This window comes from Amblyraja radiata, chromosome 24, assembly GCF_010909765.2.
Source record: "Amblyraja radiata isolate CabotCenter1 chromosome 24, sAmbRad1.1.pri, whole genome shotgun sequence".
Taxonomy (NCBI): domain Eukaryota; kingdom Metazoa; phylum Chordata; class Chondrichthyes; order Rajiformes; family Rajidae; genus Amblyraja; species Amblyraja radiata.
Genome location: NC_045979.1, coordinates 27,590,426 through 27,604,592, shown reverse-complemented (window position 1 = coordinate 27,604,592; position 14,167 = coordinate 27,590,426). Strand labels below are relative to the sequence as shown.

General features: G+C 37.2%; 1 protein-coding gene across 10 annotated transcripts in view; it reads right to left on the bottom strand.

Annotated features, from left to right (window-relative positions):
• The window catches only part of csde1 (cold shock domain containing E1), an 87,601-nt gene that overhangs the window by 52,318 nt on the left and 21,116 nt on the right, over positions 1-14,167 (bottom strand). For 6 of the 10 annotated variants that reach the window (XM_033042753.1, XM_033042757.1, XM_033042761.1 and 3 more), the window contains exons 3-5: positions 9,593-9,734; positions 7,409-7,607; positions 4,249-4,358 (exon numbers count right to left, since the gene is read on the bottom strand). In XM_033042753.1, coding sequence (XP_032898644.1) covers positions 4,249-4,358; positions 7,409-7,607; positions 9,593-9,727 — 444 coding nt within the window. In that variant the 5' untranslated portion in view covers positions 9,728-9,734. The remainder of the gene's footprint in view (positions 1-4,248; positions 4,359-7,408; positions 7,608-9,592; positions 9,735-14,167) is intronic. The other 4 variants (XM_033042756.1, XM_033042760.1, XM_033042759.1 and 1 more) reach the window with 1 other exon arrangement.

The following is a 14,167-nucleotide window of genomic DNA, read 5'->3' as shown; positions in this document are numbered from 1 at the left end:
AGCCCATCTGCCATTGGTGGTTATGCTTTTAACAACTCGGCCCTTTTCCTTCAAAACAAAAATCTTCTTTTAACAAGATTTTGGTCATCCAACCTAATTCCTCCTTATGAGGCTTGGAGTCACAATTTAAAAAATATATTTTGCTGTAAAAGTGTTTTCGACGTTGTCAAATGAAAAAATGTATACGGTTGCTGTTGATTATCGAATTCTTTTTCCAAGTTACATGCAGAAAACCTCTTCAAATCCACTACAAAGTTTATTAATTTTGAGAAGAGTACTTACATTAAGAAAGCCAGAGCAGGTCAGACTGAGCTCCCTAGAACTAGGAACAAAGTACAACAAAATGGAAAGCTATATCCAAGAACCCGATTTTTAAAGCAAGGCCCAGAACCGGAGAAGAGTGGCGAGTAAAGGACCAAGTACGTTGACTTACTTCAACACAAAATGGAAGTTGAGTATTTTTTTTTCATTATCCTCCACACACCATGTACATCTCCACAGTAGAATCTCAAATAATAAGCAGAAAGACTATATTCTGCCAGGCTAAGAATCCAATAAAATATCTACCGATTAGCACCAAATCATGGTATTGTAAAATAAGTAAATAATGGATTAAATTAAGTAATAACAGTAGAATGTTGTTAAACCTAGAATTTTGTTACCACATGAAATGAAGTGTTACCATAAGAAAACTGCCCTAATCTCAAAACAAAACAGCACTGAGAAATACTGTGGGTCTTTTTTTTAGTAAACCAGCATCTGCAGTACTTGTGTTTACTGAGAAGTAGTTGTTCACTCACCCTGCTGGCTGATGCTCAAGACACAATAACACCTTCCCACATTTGATATCGTCTAAGCTAATTAATAAACACATCCATACCAAACTCACACTATTGTCCTCCCCTTCATAATTTTAGTAACACAGATTACCCATTCAGCCTCACTAATGGAGTCCAGAATGCAGTTTATAATTCTTGTGCATCACAATGGAAGTGTTCTACACCTTTTTATATACACATTACAGACCACAAGGCATTACAAACTGCACACAAAGCAAGCTCATGCTACCAAGAATGGGAGATCATTCCTCTTCCCCACCCTGTGTGCACTGGTTGCTCTATTTAAAACCAAATACATGTAACCGTGGCCCATAGTTAAACTGTTATTTTCCATTATCAGAGAAAGGAATTAATGCAAATGCTTCTCCTTGTTCAAAAAGCTAAGTATCCAGTAAGTAAAATTCAAGGACATAACTGGAATTAACCCAATTCCCTTCTCCTCTACCTTGTTCAAATAAAGATACATTAAATTAGAACTAATTCCCTCAGAATAGATGGCCATCTGATGATTTAGTATTGTTTGGAACCCATTTCCCTTCAGGGCTTCAGGGTTTTACCCCCTGGCATAATGGAGATTTTGGAGACTTTATGAGACTACTCTTTCGTAGCTCGAGTTGTCTAAATTTAATTAGTACTGATACACAATCTCAAATACCCCAAGAAGTAACCCCTCAGTTTAACAAAATTCAACTATAATAATAATATGCACACAGGGCCAATAATAATGTGTCCAAGTTAGTGATTATGATTTCACTGCACCCAAAACACCGCCATGATTGAATTTCCTGGCATGTATAGTTTGCATTGGGGTCTGGATTCCTTCCTCAGACCAATCCCCATTTTCACAAACTAGCTACTCATTAATAGGTGAATGTCACTTTCTCCTGCCCATTTTTTGGTGTGGGAATCAAAGTCAACATAAAGGGAATGAGAAGGCTATTGGAAAATGCAATCTGCATGTACAAGATTGCCACGTCTGTCATGCAATTATCCTCTTTCTCCCCAAACAATTGGCAGATCTTATTACTGTCACCAGGTGCTGGTCCTTTGTGACAATTCTACCATTGTTAAATATGCTGACTCATAGATCATCCTTGAGATTTAATTATAGTTTGAGGCAGTCAGATGAAAGAAAATGAGGTAAAGATAGAAAGATCAAGGTTAAATATCAAATGAGAGTCACTAATTAAAAAGCTAGTCTCAAAATAAGGGCAACTGCATTGAGAAGGTTCATTTATTTTATTCCCTGCAAGACCAAAACAGATGGCTCAAATACTATAGCCACACACAACTGCATTCTATATATCTGCAGATTAGAGTAAGGCATGGTCTCTAATGTTCCACCTAAATGGGGCATAGGTGTAAGCAACTTAACTCAATTATGTTTTGTTTTTTTAATGCAAATAATGGTTTAAGTGCTCAACACTGGTAATGAAGCCTAAATGTAAATCCAAGAACACCACCACCAAATATTAGCAAGGTTAAATCATGATAACCATATCCATAAATGTAGCAGGTATAGTCCAACAGTATATTGCAAGCTACTGTGTGCCCAGGTCAACCATCCAGATTTTCACTTCTCTTCTTGACCTACCCACATTTACCATACAAATTAAATGTGCATGGACCAGGAATATTTGGCTCAACAATTAAGGAATTATCATCCAATTTGACAATAACAGTTGCACAATATCTTTCCTCAGCACAATCAGTTCTTGATCAGTGAAAGTACAAATAGAGTTGTTTTCTTGAAGGCATCTGAATTTGCTTGATTTGATTTTCACAAGTCTAAATGTAATGCTTTAGATTGGAATTCAAAAAGAGAATTTGACCAAAACAATTTACTGTGGATATTAGAACTGTTCCTCGTGAATTAGAAAAGTTTTATGTTTTGAAACCGAATTTTTTTACAGTTTAAAAATCTAATTGAATGGCCATGACTTTGAGCAGGGTCCCAGAGATCAAAAGAAATAAAGTTAGTGGTAATTAAGCAGCACCGTAGACTGGCTTCTCTCACCCGCCAAAAATGATTACACCAGATACACGTTGGGGGCTGTGATGCCAGGAAGTAAAGAAACAGAAATCAGCATAATGAGTTTAAATCTCAAAATAATGAGAATGTTGGTAGAGATGCTCGGTAATATAAATAACCCTTTTAACACAAGGAACAAAAGAGGATTTTCCAACGATCGAAAAAGGTGCACACTTCATGGAAGAAAACAATATCACCTAATACCAAAGAACTTCTACAAATATGACAGTAATACTTAAAATTCGTGGCATTCATTAGCCCATTTTCCCTCAAAATATTACTTAACGTGAAGAGAACAGCTTCTTGCATCCAGTTTGGAGAATGCAATTGAACTTTTAATTTTAACCAGACAACACAAGAGAAAAAGGTGTGAACAGATGGAGGATCGTGGAACCAAAGTGTTTGCGAATCCAGTCATTGTTGTGCCTGAAGGATAAACTCAAGATTTTACCAAAAGTTGCCTGCATTGGAACACACAAATCGGATTGTGATTAAAGATAATTTGCATGGAGCAGCCAAAGTTGGTGGGGAAATGAACAATCTTTCCTGAGAAGCACTGAATGGAAGGTTCAGAAAGCCAGCACATAGTCAATTCTGACTGTTCCATCGATTAAGAGATTCTCACTACAACTGTGGCTCATTAAAAATAGTTAATGTATGTTCAATTAGGACCCCAATAACAGAAAAGCTGAAAATCAATAAGCATCACTCTTTCATGTTGCTCACACACGAGTTCCATCCAGATGAAGACTGAAATTTCAAACTTGAATCCTCAAGTCTAAGCCCAACAGATGCCAATTACGTTCAATACCACCAGGTGGGCGATGCAGACAAGGTACTCTCTCAAAGGAGCAGGAATTCAATCATCAGATTTATTGATTTATGGGAACTACATATGGTATGTGGAGAACAAAGAATTTAACGTACTGACCTTCCTTCACCCACTACCCATCCCCATCCCAAGCATTAAAATTTTAGGATTTGAAAAAGATCAGGCTTCCTGCATGCTGTTATTAAAAAAAAAACTCAATTTGAAGTTGGTAAGACAGTTGTTCCATAAGATATCTAATTCAATCCATATTAAATACAATTAGATTGCTGTCGGAGAAGATAATTCATTGTAAATTTAGCTTCAGAACTGTAACTTTACAGAATAGTAAATACTTATTGTTTACAGTGGGTAAGTTCTAAGAGCCAGAATTATACAGCATGGAAACAGGCCCATTGGCCCACCAAGTCTGCACTGACTTTCAAACACCCATTCGCACTAGTCCAGTTTTATATTCTCCCCACATTCCCATCAACTCTTTCCAATAGTGTTAATGATGTTGGCAAGATATCTCCCTGATCTCAATGCAGCAACGTAATTATCTTTACCTGACCAGTGATCCTTTCTTCAGGCAAAATTTCAGGCTTTACTTTCAGCAGTTTCACAGCAATAGGTTTTCCAGTCCGTCTGTCAGAGGACACTTCGAATTCCACATCATCTGCAGATGATTCAGATGGGTTATCGTGGAGCTCTTACGATGCCACAACATCAAATTGTCAATTTTGTACATACAATATTTTAAACAAATGTGCAATACTTTCATTAACAATCTGAATGCAAGATAATAGTCCGAGGTAGCAAGAAGACATTACATCTCAATTACACCTATTTTGTTGAATACAATGGGTGCGCTCCAAGTGCGTACTTTCCACAGGTTGCGGCAAGTGTGAATTCCCCAGCGTAGGGGAAATCAAGAATCAGAGAATATAGGTTTAGGTGAGAAGGTAAGAGTATATACCAAGGTCTTGGCATTTACTCTTAACAAGATCTGGTAAGTAGTCTACCAACTTTTTAAAAAGATATGTGCATCAGGCTCAAGGGATTGCCAGAGTAGACACTGCACTATATTTATGAATATGGTTGGAATGGAAATGTGTACAGCTTCTTGACTTCCAAGTGGGAAATGTTTGCTTCAAAGAAACAGCTAAGTTGTATCAACGGCTAGATTTAAACCTTTTCTGGTCTGGATCATCTTTGCCAAATTATCTGGAGCACTGCCTTGAGAACTCGCAAAATATAGGAGACGTTGAAGAGATAAATTCTGCAGATGGTGCAGAAGAGCAAAACTGAAGAGATAGGTCAAAAAGGGCTAACCATTCTAAATTTTCTGGCAGAGCGAGGGGCCAAGGTCAAAACCCGATCCTCAATTCCCATCACTTTCCCAGATATCTCAAGCTCCCAAACCCTTTCCTACAGGAGTTTTGCACATCAGAGAAAATACCCTGCAGCTAAAGAGCGAGAAACTCTTGACACCTCTCTCCACCTGCCCTTAGCCTTGATGGCGTGGCAAAAGAGGGACCTGGTTTTGTGGCATTATATCCAAATCTTAATACTCCACACTACTGATTGACAAAATTTGTTTATTTTGCACAAGCCTTATCGAAATTCTCCACTCATCCCCATCCCCAACTTTATTTTGAATACAGCTGTTAAATCATTGCGATAGGTCATTGTGTCAATGCCAATAAAATGGTTTCATACGAGAAAGCCATCCCATAGGAATACATTTGTGCTTATAACAAGAGGTGCAAAGGGGCAAAGGGGGATTGCTTTACACAAAATGAAATCGCAATATGGATGGTGTTGCAATAATGCGACCCCTCCATAGTGAGGGGGAGCCTATATTTCCAAGGAGTAAAAAAACAAGGAGTGATCTCAGGAAAGCAGTCGAGTGCCTGGCTTGAAAGTTTTTCCCTGAACAAGAAAATTAACATGCCATGTCCAGAATTTTAACCTTTATCTTGAACGTTTATCATTGCATACCCTCAGGTAGGAAAGATAAATGTGGATGGGGTTGTACCAGGCACAAAAGGAATATGGCCATGGCCTTTTAACAGCCAGTCAGTATCGAGGTATTCAGCTGCATCATCAATACTGTTCCCTTCGTCGTTTGGCCACAAGGTAGGCTACCCATAGATGACAAAGTTCAGATCTATTTGAAATTCTTCATGATGAAGAAAATCATGACTGTTGCCAGTAAGACTTGGATATTGTCCAAGCTCAAACTGATGTAGACTAAACCTCATTTCCTGATATTCAATGACCATGTCCATCGGAATATAACCATCTCCAAATACTTTCATTAGTATTACCACTTCCAAATCACTCAGTGGCCTTAGGATCACCTAAAATTGAAATGGATCAACCACAAAAACCACAGCAAGTCAAAGATAAGATATTCTGTGGCAAGTGACTCCAAAATACCTACAAGTCACAGCATGAGTGTGTGGCATATTCTTCAATTATCTGGATGAAGCCGATACCTATACATACAGCTAAACAGCATCAAAACATTTTAAATCACTATCTTTGTGAATTCTTAACAAGGTGAATCACAATCTTAAGCATTTTAAGTAGGTTTTAAACAACATAATTGAAAGACCTTTACAGAGGCCCAGAGTAAAATTTGTCTTGCAAAATGCAAAGCTGGTTCTATCTGCCCAAGACTAAAACCACTGAAAGTGGCAGCCACCGTAACCTCAAAACAAGACGAATACAGAAGCCGAGCCAACCACCCAAGAAAGTAAAGTATACTCAGTGACTAAAGGGCCTGTCCCACTCGGCGATTTTTTTCAGCGACTGCCGGCATCATTGTCTGGCGTATCAGGTCACTGAAAAAGTTGCGGCGTGATGACGTATTGACGAGCGGTGTTTCCTCAGGTGTCGCGATCTTATTCAAAATCTTTCGGCAACCCTGATACGTCAGTTAATGATGCCGGCAGTCACCGAAAAGGAAAAAAAAAAAAAAAGAAAATCGGCAAGTGGGACAGGCCCTTTAGATATTTTACTTGTAGCAAATGAAAGAAAGGTTTGGAATAGCCCTCTGATTCATTCTTCTGACTAACTTTGCATGTCTTGTTAACCATGATTTAACTATAACAAAATAATTTTGATATTCTTTAATGCAATTTCCACTTCAATGCTTTGTTATCCTTTTCAATCTTCATTGTTATTCCTTTGCCAACTGTCTACAGTGGGTCAGCTCTGTCACTTTTTAAAAACAAATATGTTCATCTATTTATGTATTGCCCTATATTTAGGCAGAATTCCAAGTTATGCCTGCACAAAACTGCCAAAACAAAATACCCAAGTTCATTTGTGAAATACAGATTTACTCTGAGAGACCCAGCAATCCCTGTTCTATAGCCAGGCAATCCTATTACAGAACATTGTGGATGGGGAGCTAGGCATTGATGTCTCAGCGGTTTTCATTGAAAAACATTTGTGCTCTCATTCACTTGAATATACTGCCCATGTCAGAAATGCGAAATGTAGAATATAATGGTGTGCATTTAAAAAGTTTTAAACATAAGCACGACACACACATTTTACACAAACTTGTTAATGAACAATTTGAATTGAAATAAGGAATTTCAAAATAAATTAGTGCCCTACTTATAACATTATTCCACTTCATACAGAGCAATGAAGTGCCCATAAAATGGACAACTGGAACATTACACATATCAAGCAGTAACAATTTCTCACCTCCCACTTTCAGATCTTGGAGATTACCACTGTATTGTGAGCAATGGAAGAATAGTCTGGCTTGACGTTCAGTGCACTGGATAAAACCATATGATGCCAGCAGCTTCTCAATAACACCAGTTTCGCGCAGGGCTCCTGAGGTACCGTTAGCAAAACCAGAGTGGCCATTGTTATGCAAGAGGTTTGGATCAAAGCTCATCTGCGACAAGGATATATAAAAAGAGATATTCATTAATTTAACTGAAAGAACACCCCAATTCACTACAAACCAAATTAGGCTGCAACCAGATAACATTGATAACAAATGCAGTCAAAATAAAACTACCTATGTAACTGAAATCTAAACAAAAAATTAGTAATATTTTTATGTAAGAAATCTCACCAAGCCATTCACAAAATAGAATACACAGACAATTGCCTAATGAGAAGGCAATATTTGAGTAGGGCGAGAAAGGGGAGAAACGGCAGAAGAACACCAAGCAGATTCACTGACATTCTTCAATTACTCACCACATACTGCAGATTGAGGTTGGTTGCTTTTGTTACTAATATGCAGGAACTGTTGCTTCATAATACCATTATTGGAACATTTATGAATTAAATAATTACCACTATATTTCTACGTCAAATATCTTAGCAAGGAGGGAAAAAAAACTTTAAAGATAATGCTTTCAGAGGATTAAAACAATTACTCCAGAGTTCTAAATTTCAGCATTAATATACTGTGTACATTTCAAGTTTGAAAGCATGAAGATAATTTATAATGAATATTCACAAGACAATTTAATATTATGACAAAGTAAAGGTAATTCTGCTATAACGCAATAGTTGCGCTAAGAATCCAGGTATGATTTTAAAAAATAGGTCTTTTGTACAAGTTCATTTTTGTTGCTGCATGTTAAAAATATTAAGATACTCTTAATATAATTTAAGAGTTTTCATTGCACAAGTGTCAATAGGCTGTCAATTTATATGACCACCAGTGGATATAATAGTAGCTCTGTTCTTGAGACAATGGGAAACTTTTTTCCTATACTATATAAATCCAAGGCAGCTTTGGCTGCTTTATAATTCACAAAGTAACTTAACTACTTCTCTAATTCCCAATCAAAATCTCATTACAAATAATTTGGCCTCCAAAATGCAAATTGCATTTCCAATTTTAACAATCATCTTATATCCAATAAGTTAAGGAATTATAGCAGAACTACCATCATGTTGTTTTATCCAAGCAACGTTCTAAAGTGAAGATTAAAATTCAGACTGGCCCATTATTTGCAACTAAATTATTTAGAAACAGGTGCAGAAAAAAAGGACAATAAATAAATTCACTGGGTGCAAGTTTGGTGTTTGTTAGTTTGAATTCAACATGCATCTACATTAATCATTGTTTAATTAGCAATACAAACCAGCTTTGAGCATTAGGATCCAAAAAGATGATGCTGACAAATTACTATCTGGAAATGCTTGCTTCTAGTCAAAAGACCCAAGTTGCTCCTACCATGACATTTTTTCTTTGGAACTATTACGGTAGTTCTTTAATAGTCAAGACAGCCAAAAGAAAACAGGATACAAAGAATGGGTAGTGACTTTTGTTTGAATATTGGGGATTATTTCCATTCCCTCATGCTAAATGGGACTCAGAACCTCAAGTAAAACCTGCTGCAATTAACAAGATCAGCTTTTCAGCCCAGATTTTAACAGTAGTGTCCAACTCATTTAAACTGAAAAATCTATATCAGAAACATTAGCCAGTCTATTCTCCCAATATCTGATGACCGATTGTAGTGAGGTCATTACTTTCTACAATCTTTAGGATGCAAAGTACTTTTACACATGGTGCTCATGTAAGGGTGTAAACTATACCAGGTGTTTTAGACTTGCTCCCAGAAAGCCAGCAACATCAAGCACGCTGTCACCAAATAGCCATGTGCTCCAAATATTGCCATGCCTCAATTTAAATTTGATTTACAAGATTATGACAGAAGTGGCTGATAGATCAATTTATATTACCAACTACAAAATTAACAATGCCGTAACCCCCTAAAAATAGTTAAAAGCTTAGGGTGTAAATAAAAAGCAATGTCCATGCAAGTGGGCTTATATCCCAAGTTCAAACTAATGCTGTTACTACATGCTGTTAGCACGAGTATGAGATTAAATACTCAATTCTTCCCCACTTACTGATCTCTGATAAAGTGGAATTCTCTTCTGTTTTTTAGCACTGATTGAGGCAGAACGTGTTGAAAGAGAGTGACAGGGAGCACTGGAAGTTGAAGGATTATGATGCTCTGAAGACGCAGCGTAGAGATTCTCCATTTTATAGCTGGAGTGCGAAAGTAAAGCATCATAGAACAAATCTATGAAAACCCAGTTGCATTTAGTAAACAACATCCATACGAAAAAGACATTAAATTCACTACATAAATGTTTATTTTCAGTATGTGCCATAATATATGGACATTGAAGACAACCAGTAATCACGAAATTGGCTTAGGCCTCAATTTAGCAAGCAGACCAATGCAAACTAGGAAAATTCAGGCTTCAATCATTAGTCCACTGGCGATCACAGCAGAAGTGATAATAAGAACATTACTGTTCATGGCAAGGTCATTTAAAAATCCTTTTAATGATCACGATCACACCCACATACTCACAGCTCAGCTGAATTTCATCCAAGCTTGAGGTTTGCAAAGGACAAATGTGTAGCACACTGCAGTTAGAACCGGAGTGACGATCGGAAGGGGGGAGGAGAGATGAGGGAAAGAATGCCAAGCAGACATGGAAAACTATTCCAAACACTTCTGACACTCAATATCCTTGTTTAAAATGGTGAATGCCGTCATTTGTACCAGTCATGATAAATGTGATTTGGTGCTATTAAATGCTACAGCAGCCAAATCAGCATTAATTGCAACTCTCTCCTCCTCCCCCCCCCCCCCCCCCCCTCCCAAAAACAAATACATCTAAAACAGCTCACTTCTATGCAGCTGCTTAGAACATTTGCCAACAATACCAACAAAGGTAGCTGGCTCAGTCGGGTCTCTATTGCCACTGACCGAAAATGCGACAATCACCCGCATACTGTTCCCCCCACCCCCAGTTTTAAATGTTAATAGAATCTCATGGTTTACATTCAAAATAAACCAATGACCACTGATGCAAATTTGCTATTCAGTGTTCATAGCACCATAAATCCTAACTGGCGTGGGATAAAAATCAATTATGATCATTCTAAAATAAAATCTAGTTACAGACTGAACCATACCTAATGCAACTCTGCTAAAAGGATATCATACTAGTCAACCTACCTTGGATCTTAGTTCATCATGCTCTCAAGCAAGTTTTAATCCTCATTTTCAAATCCCTTCAAGCAAATCTATCAAGAAACAGCTTTGCAATTCTATCAGTTTTCCAATTCTGGCCTCAGTCATTCTCGAATTTTATTGTTATTCCACTAGCAATTAGGACATTAAATGCCAAAATACCAATCAAAAATACTCTTCAAATTCTTCTCACCTCAAACCCTTGTAAAGCAGTTATGCCCAAATCTTTGACCAATTTTTTTAGTTATACTTTCCCACATTTCTACCCTCTGCCACAGATTCTTCTAGAACATTACAAATTCAAAGACGCTCTTTTACAATCACACTGCTAAAATGTTTACAAGATTGTCCACAAAACTGACATCAAAGTGAGTCAGTCCAGCCACCGTTCGCACTTAAACTATTCCTGTTACACCATTTCAACGGTTCAACTGTGCTTTTGTTGTCACATGTGAAATGCACTGAAATTCTTTCCTTACATACAGTCCAGAAAAGTATTGTCATCCCCAAGCACAATCAATGATTAGCAGTGTACAGAAATAGTCCACTGAGCTCACATGCAGGAGATGCCATGTTTTAGGTGCCATTTTCAAAATCCAGTTCACGCTCTGGGTCTTGAGCATTGCCCGATCCAGGCAAACACAAGACTGTTGCGGGCCTCAAGCCCCCACCTTCCTTGGTGGGGATTGACCAGCGAACAGATGTCCGTCCCTCTCCTCGCCTGTCCCCCTTTGTGCCCCGGGGGCACCTTCCACAGCCGACCTTGAGGGTGCAGTAGGCCAGATCCCAGTCCCTCTCCCCCAGAAATAGTTTGGATTTCATGAAAAAATACATACAAGGATATCAAAAACTCCTGACTTATTGGAAGAAGCAATGAATATTAAAGCTGACTCACAAAAATTAATATCATATTTATATAATAGTATTTTAAATATAGTCCTACCATCAACAGAGGTACTTAGAGAAGAGTGGGAACGGGAATTAATGATAAAAATTATGAAGGTTACATGGGAAAAGTACTTGATATATATTCACACATGTTCGATTAATGCAAGACATAATCTAATTCAATTTAAAATTTTACATAGATTATATTATTCAAAAACAAGATTGACAAATTCTATCCAAATATATCCCCCATTTGTGATACATGTTTATCCCAAAAAGCAACTATAACACACTCTTTTGTTTCCTGCATAAAACATTATAGATTTTGGAGTGATATTTTTGAAATATTTACAAAATTATTTAAGATAAGAATGGAGCCTAATACTGAAATGATTATATTTGGAGTAATGGAAGATGGGAATAAATTGAACCCATCTCAAAATTTATTTTTTAATTATGGTTTAATAATCGCAAAAAAATTAATACTTAAATTTTGGAAAAATACATCAATACCAACGCATAAAATGTGGACCGCAAGCATGTTGGACACTGCACATCTTGAGGAAATGCGATTCCTCCTAATGGATAAATCAGACCAATTCATAACGAGTTGGTCTCCATTTGTCGTCTTTTTGGAATCATATGGTGCAACACAATTGTAAAAGCTAACTGTTTCAGGACTGGACGAGGGATGGTCAAGATTATAAAAAATGATCTCCTTACTTCTTTTCTTTATGTCTTATTCTCTTTTTCCTATTTTCTTTTCTTCAACTTTCTTCAACTTTCTTCATTCATTCTTCTTTTTTCTTCTTCTTCGCCACACACTATATATCTTACGTCTTTCTATCCTTTACTATCTAATTTCTTTTTCTTATTCTTATTTTTCTTTATTATAACAAAAAAAAAAAGCTGTACATAAAATGTATTATGAAAATATATATTGGGCACTTTGGTGCCAAATGATTGTACTTACTTCTAATAAAATAAAATATAAAAATAAAAAAAAATAAAAATGGTTTGGAATACAATAAAAGGCAAGCTGTTAAAGCAGCAACAAGCAAATCTGACTGGGTCATCGGTGCTTCAGATGGACTGATCCATCTACGGGGATTGCAGCTGCTGCAAGTTTGAATAGACTCCAGAACACTAAGCAAATTGACCAATTAAAAATTGGTCATAAATGCAGAATCTAAAGAATGGTTCCCATCTAAAGAATCATGTTACCACATAAAGACACAAAATATTAAAGTAACTCAGCAGATCAGGCGGCATCTGCTGTGAAGATGGATGGGTGACATATCAGATTGGGATCCTTCTTCTGAGAAGAAGGCTCTTAACCTAAAATTTCACCAATTTATGTTCTCCACAGATGCTGCCTGACCCGCTGAGTTACTTCAGCATTATCTCTTTTTAAAAAATATATAAACCAGTATCTGCACTTCCTTGTGTCCACATGTTACCATACATCCAGTTAAGTCAAACATTACAAAAAAACATTTTTATATTGCTGCTCCTCCCCACCAAGGCAACATTTCACAGCAGGCAAAAGTGTACCTTTTACCAACAGTGGGTTATGGACCATGGTAGTACTGCTAATCTTTACAACTGCACTTAAGTTTCACCCATTCTTCATCAATTTTTCAATGTCATCATAAAGAGAAATCCAGAGTTAATTCTATTCCACTCTTAACCAAGAGCAGGGACAAACTCAGCCAATAATTAATACTTTGGAATAAAAACACTGATCCAACAACTCGAAATAAACAATTCCTATAAAAACAAAATGGGCAAATGGCTTTCAAAAAGATTATTGCATCATTTGAATACTATTATTCCATATCCTTATTCACTATATCCTGGACTCAGCACATCGATGCAATTATAAAGAAAGCCCATCAATGTCTCTGCTTCCTTATAAGTTTAGATCAACAAATATTCTCTTTAGTAGAGGGCATATTGACTGGATGCATCACAGTCTGGTTCGGCAATGCAGATGCCCAGGAATGGAGATTACAAAAAGTGGTGAATCCAGTGAACACTGCCCAGTCCATCGGTCCACCATCGAAGGGATTTATCAGATACACTTCCAAAAAAAGGCAGCCAACTTTACCAGGGACCCACACCACTCTGGCCACACTCTCATTACAATCCTGCCATTGGGAAGACGACAGATGCCTGAAAACAAACATCAAAGTTCAGGAACAGCTTCTTCCCAGCAGCCATCAGGCTATTGAACACTAACTACTCCAAACTGCATTGCCTGCACTAGGAATTTCATTGTTCCATTTCAGAACATATGACAATAAAACACTCGATTCTATTGCGAGTTATAGCATCACCTATGAAACAGACTTTATAAACCTTCAAAAGCGTGAATTGGGGTTTTTTTAAAAACCTAGAATTCTGCATTATACGTGGAATCTTCTGCACAGGATAGGGAAGTTTATTAAACACAGCTCGTCTCCTCAGATGGCCCAAATTTCAAGAAGCACTTCCTTCTCGTGGGTCCCCAGAGTTGGAGATAGCAGAAGAGGTCAAAGGAGCC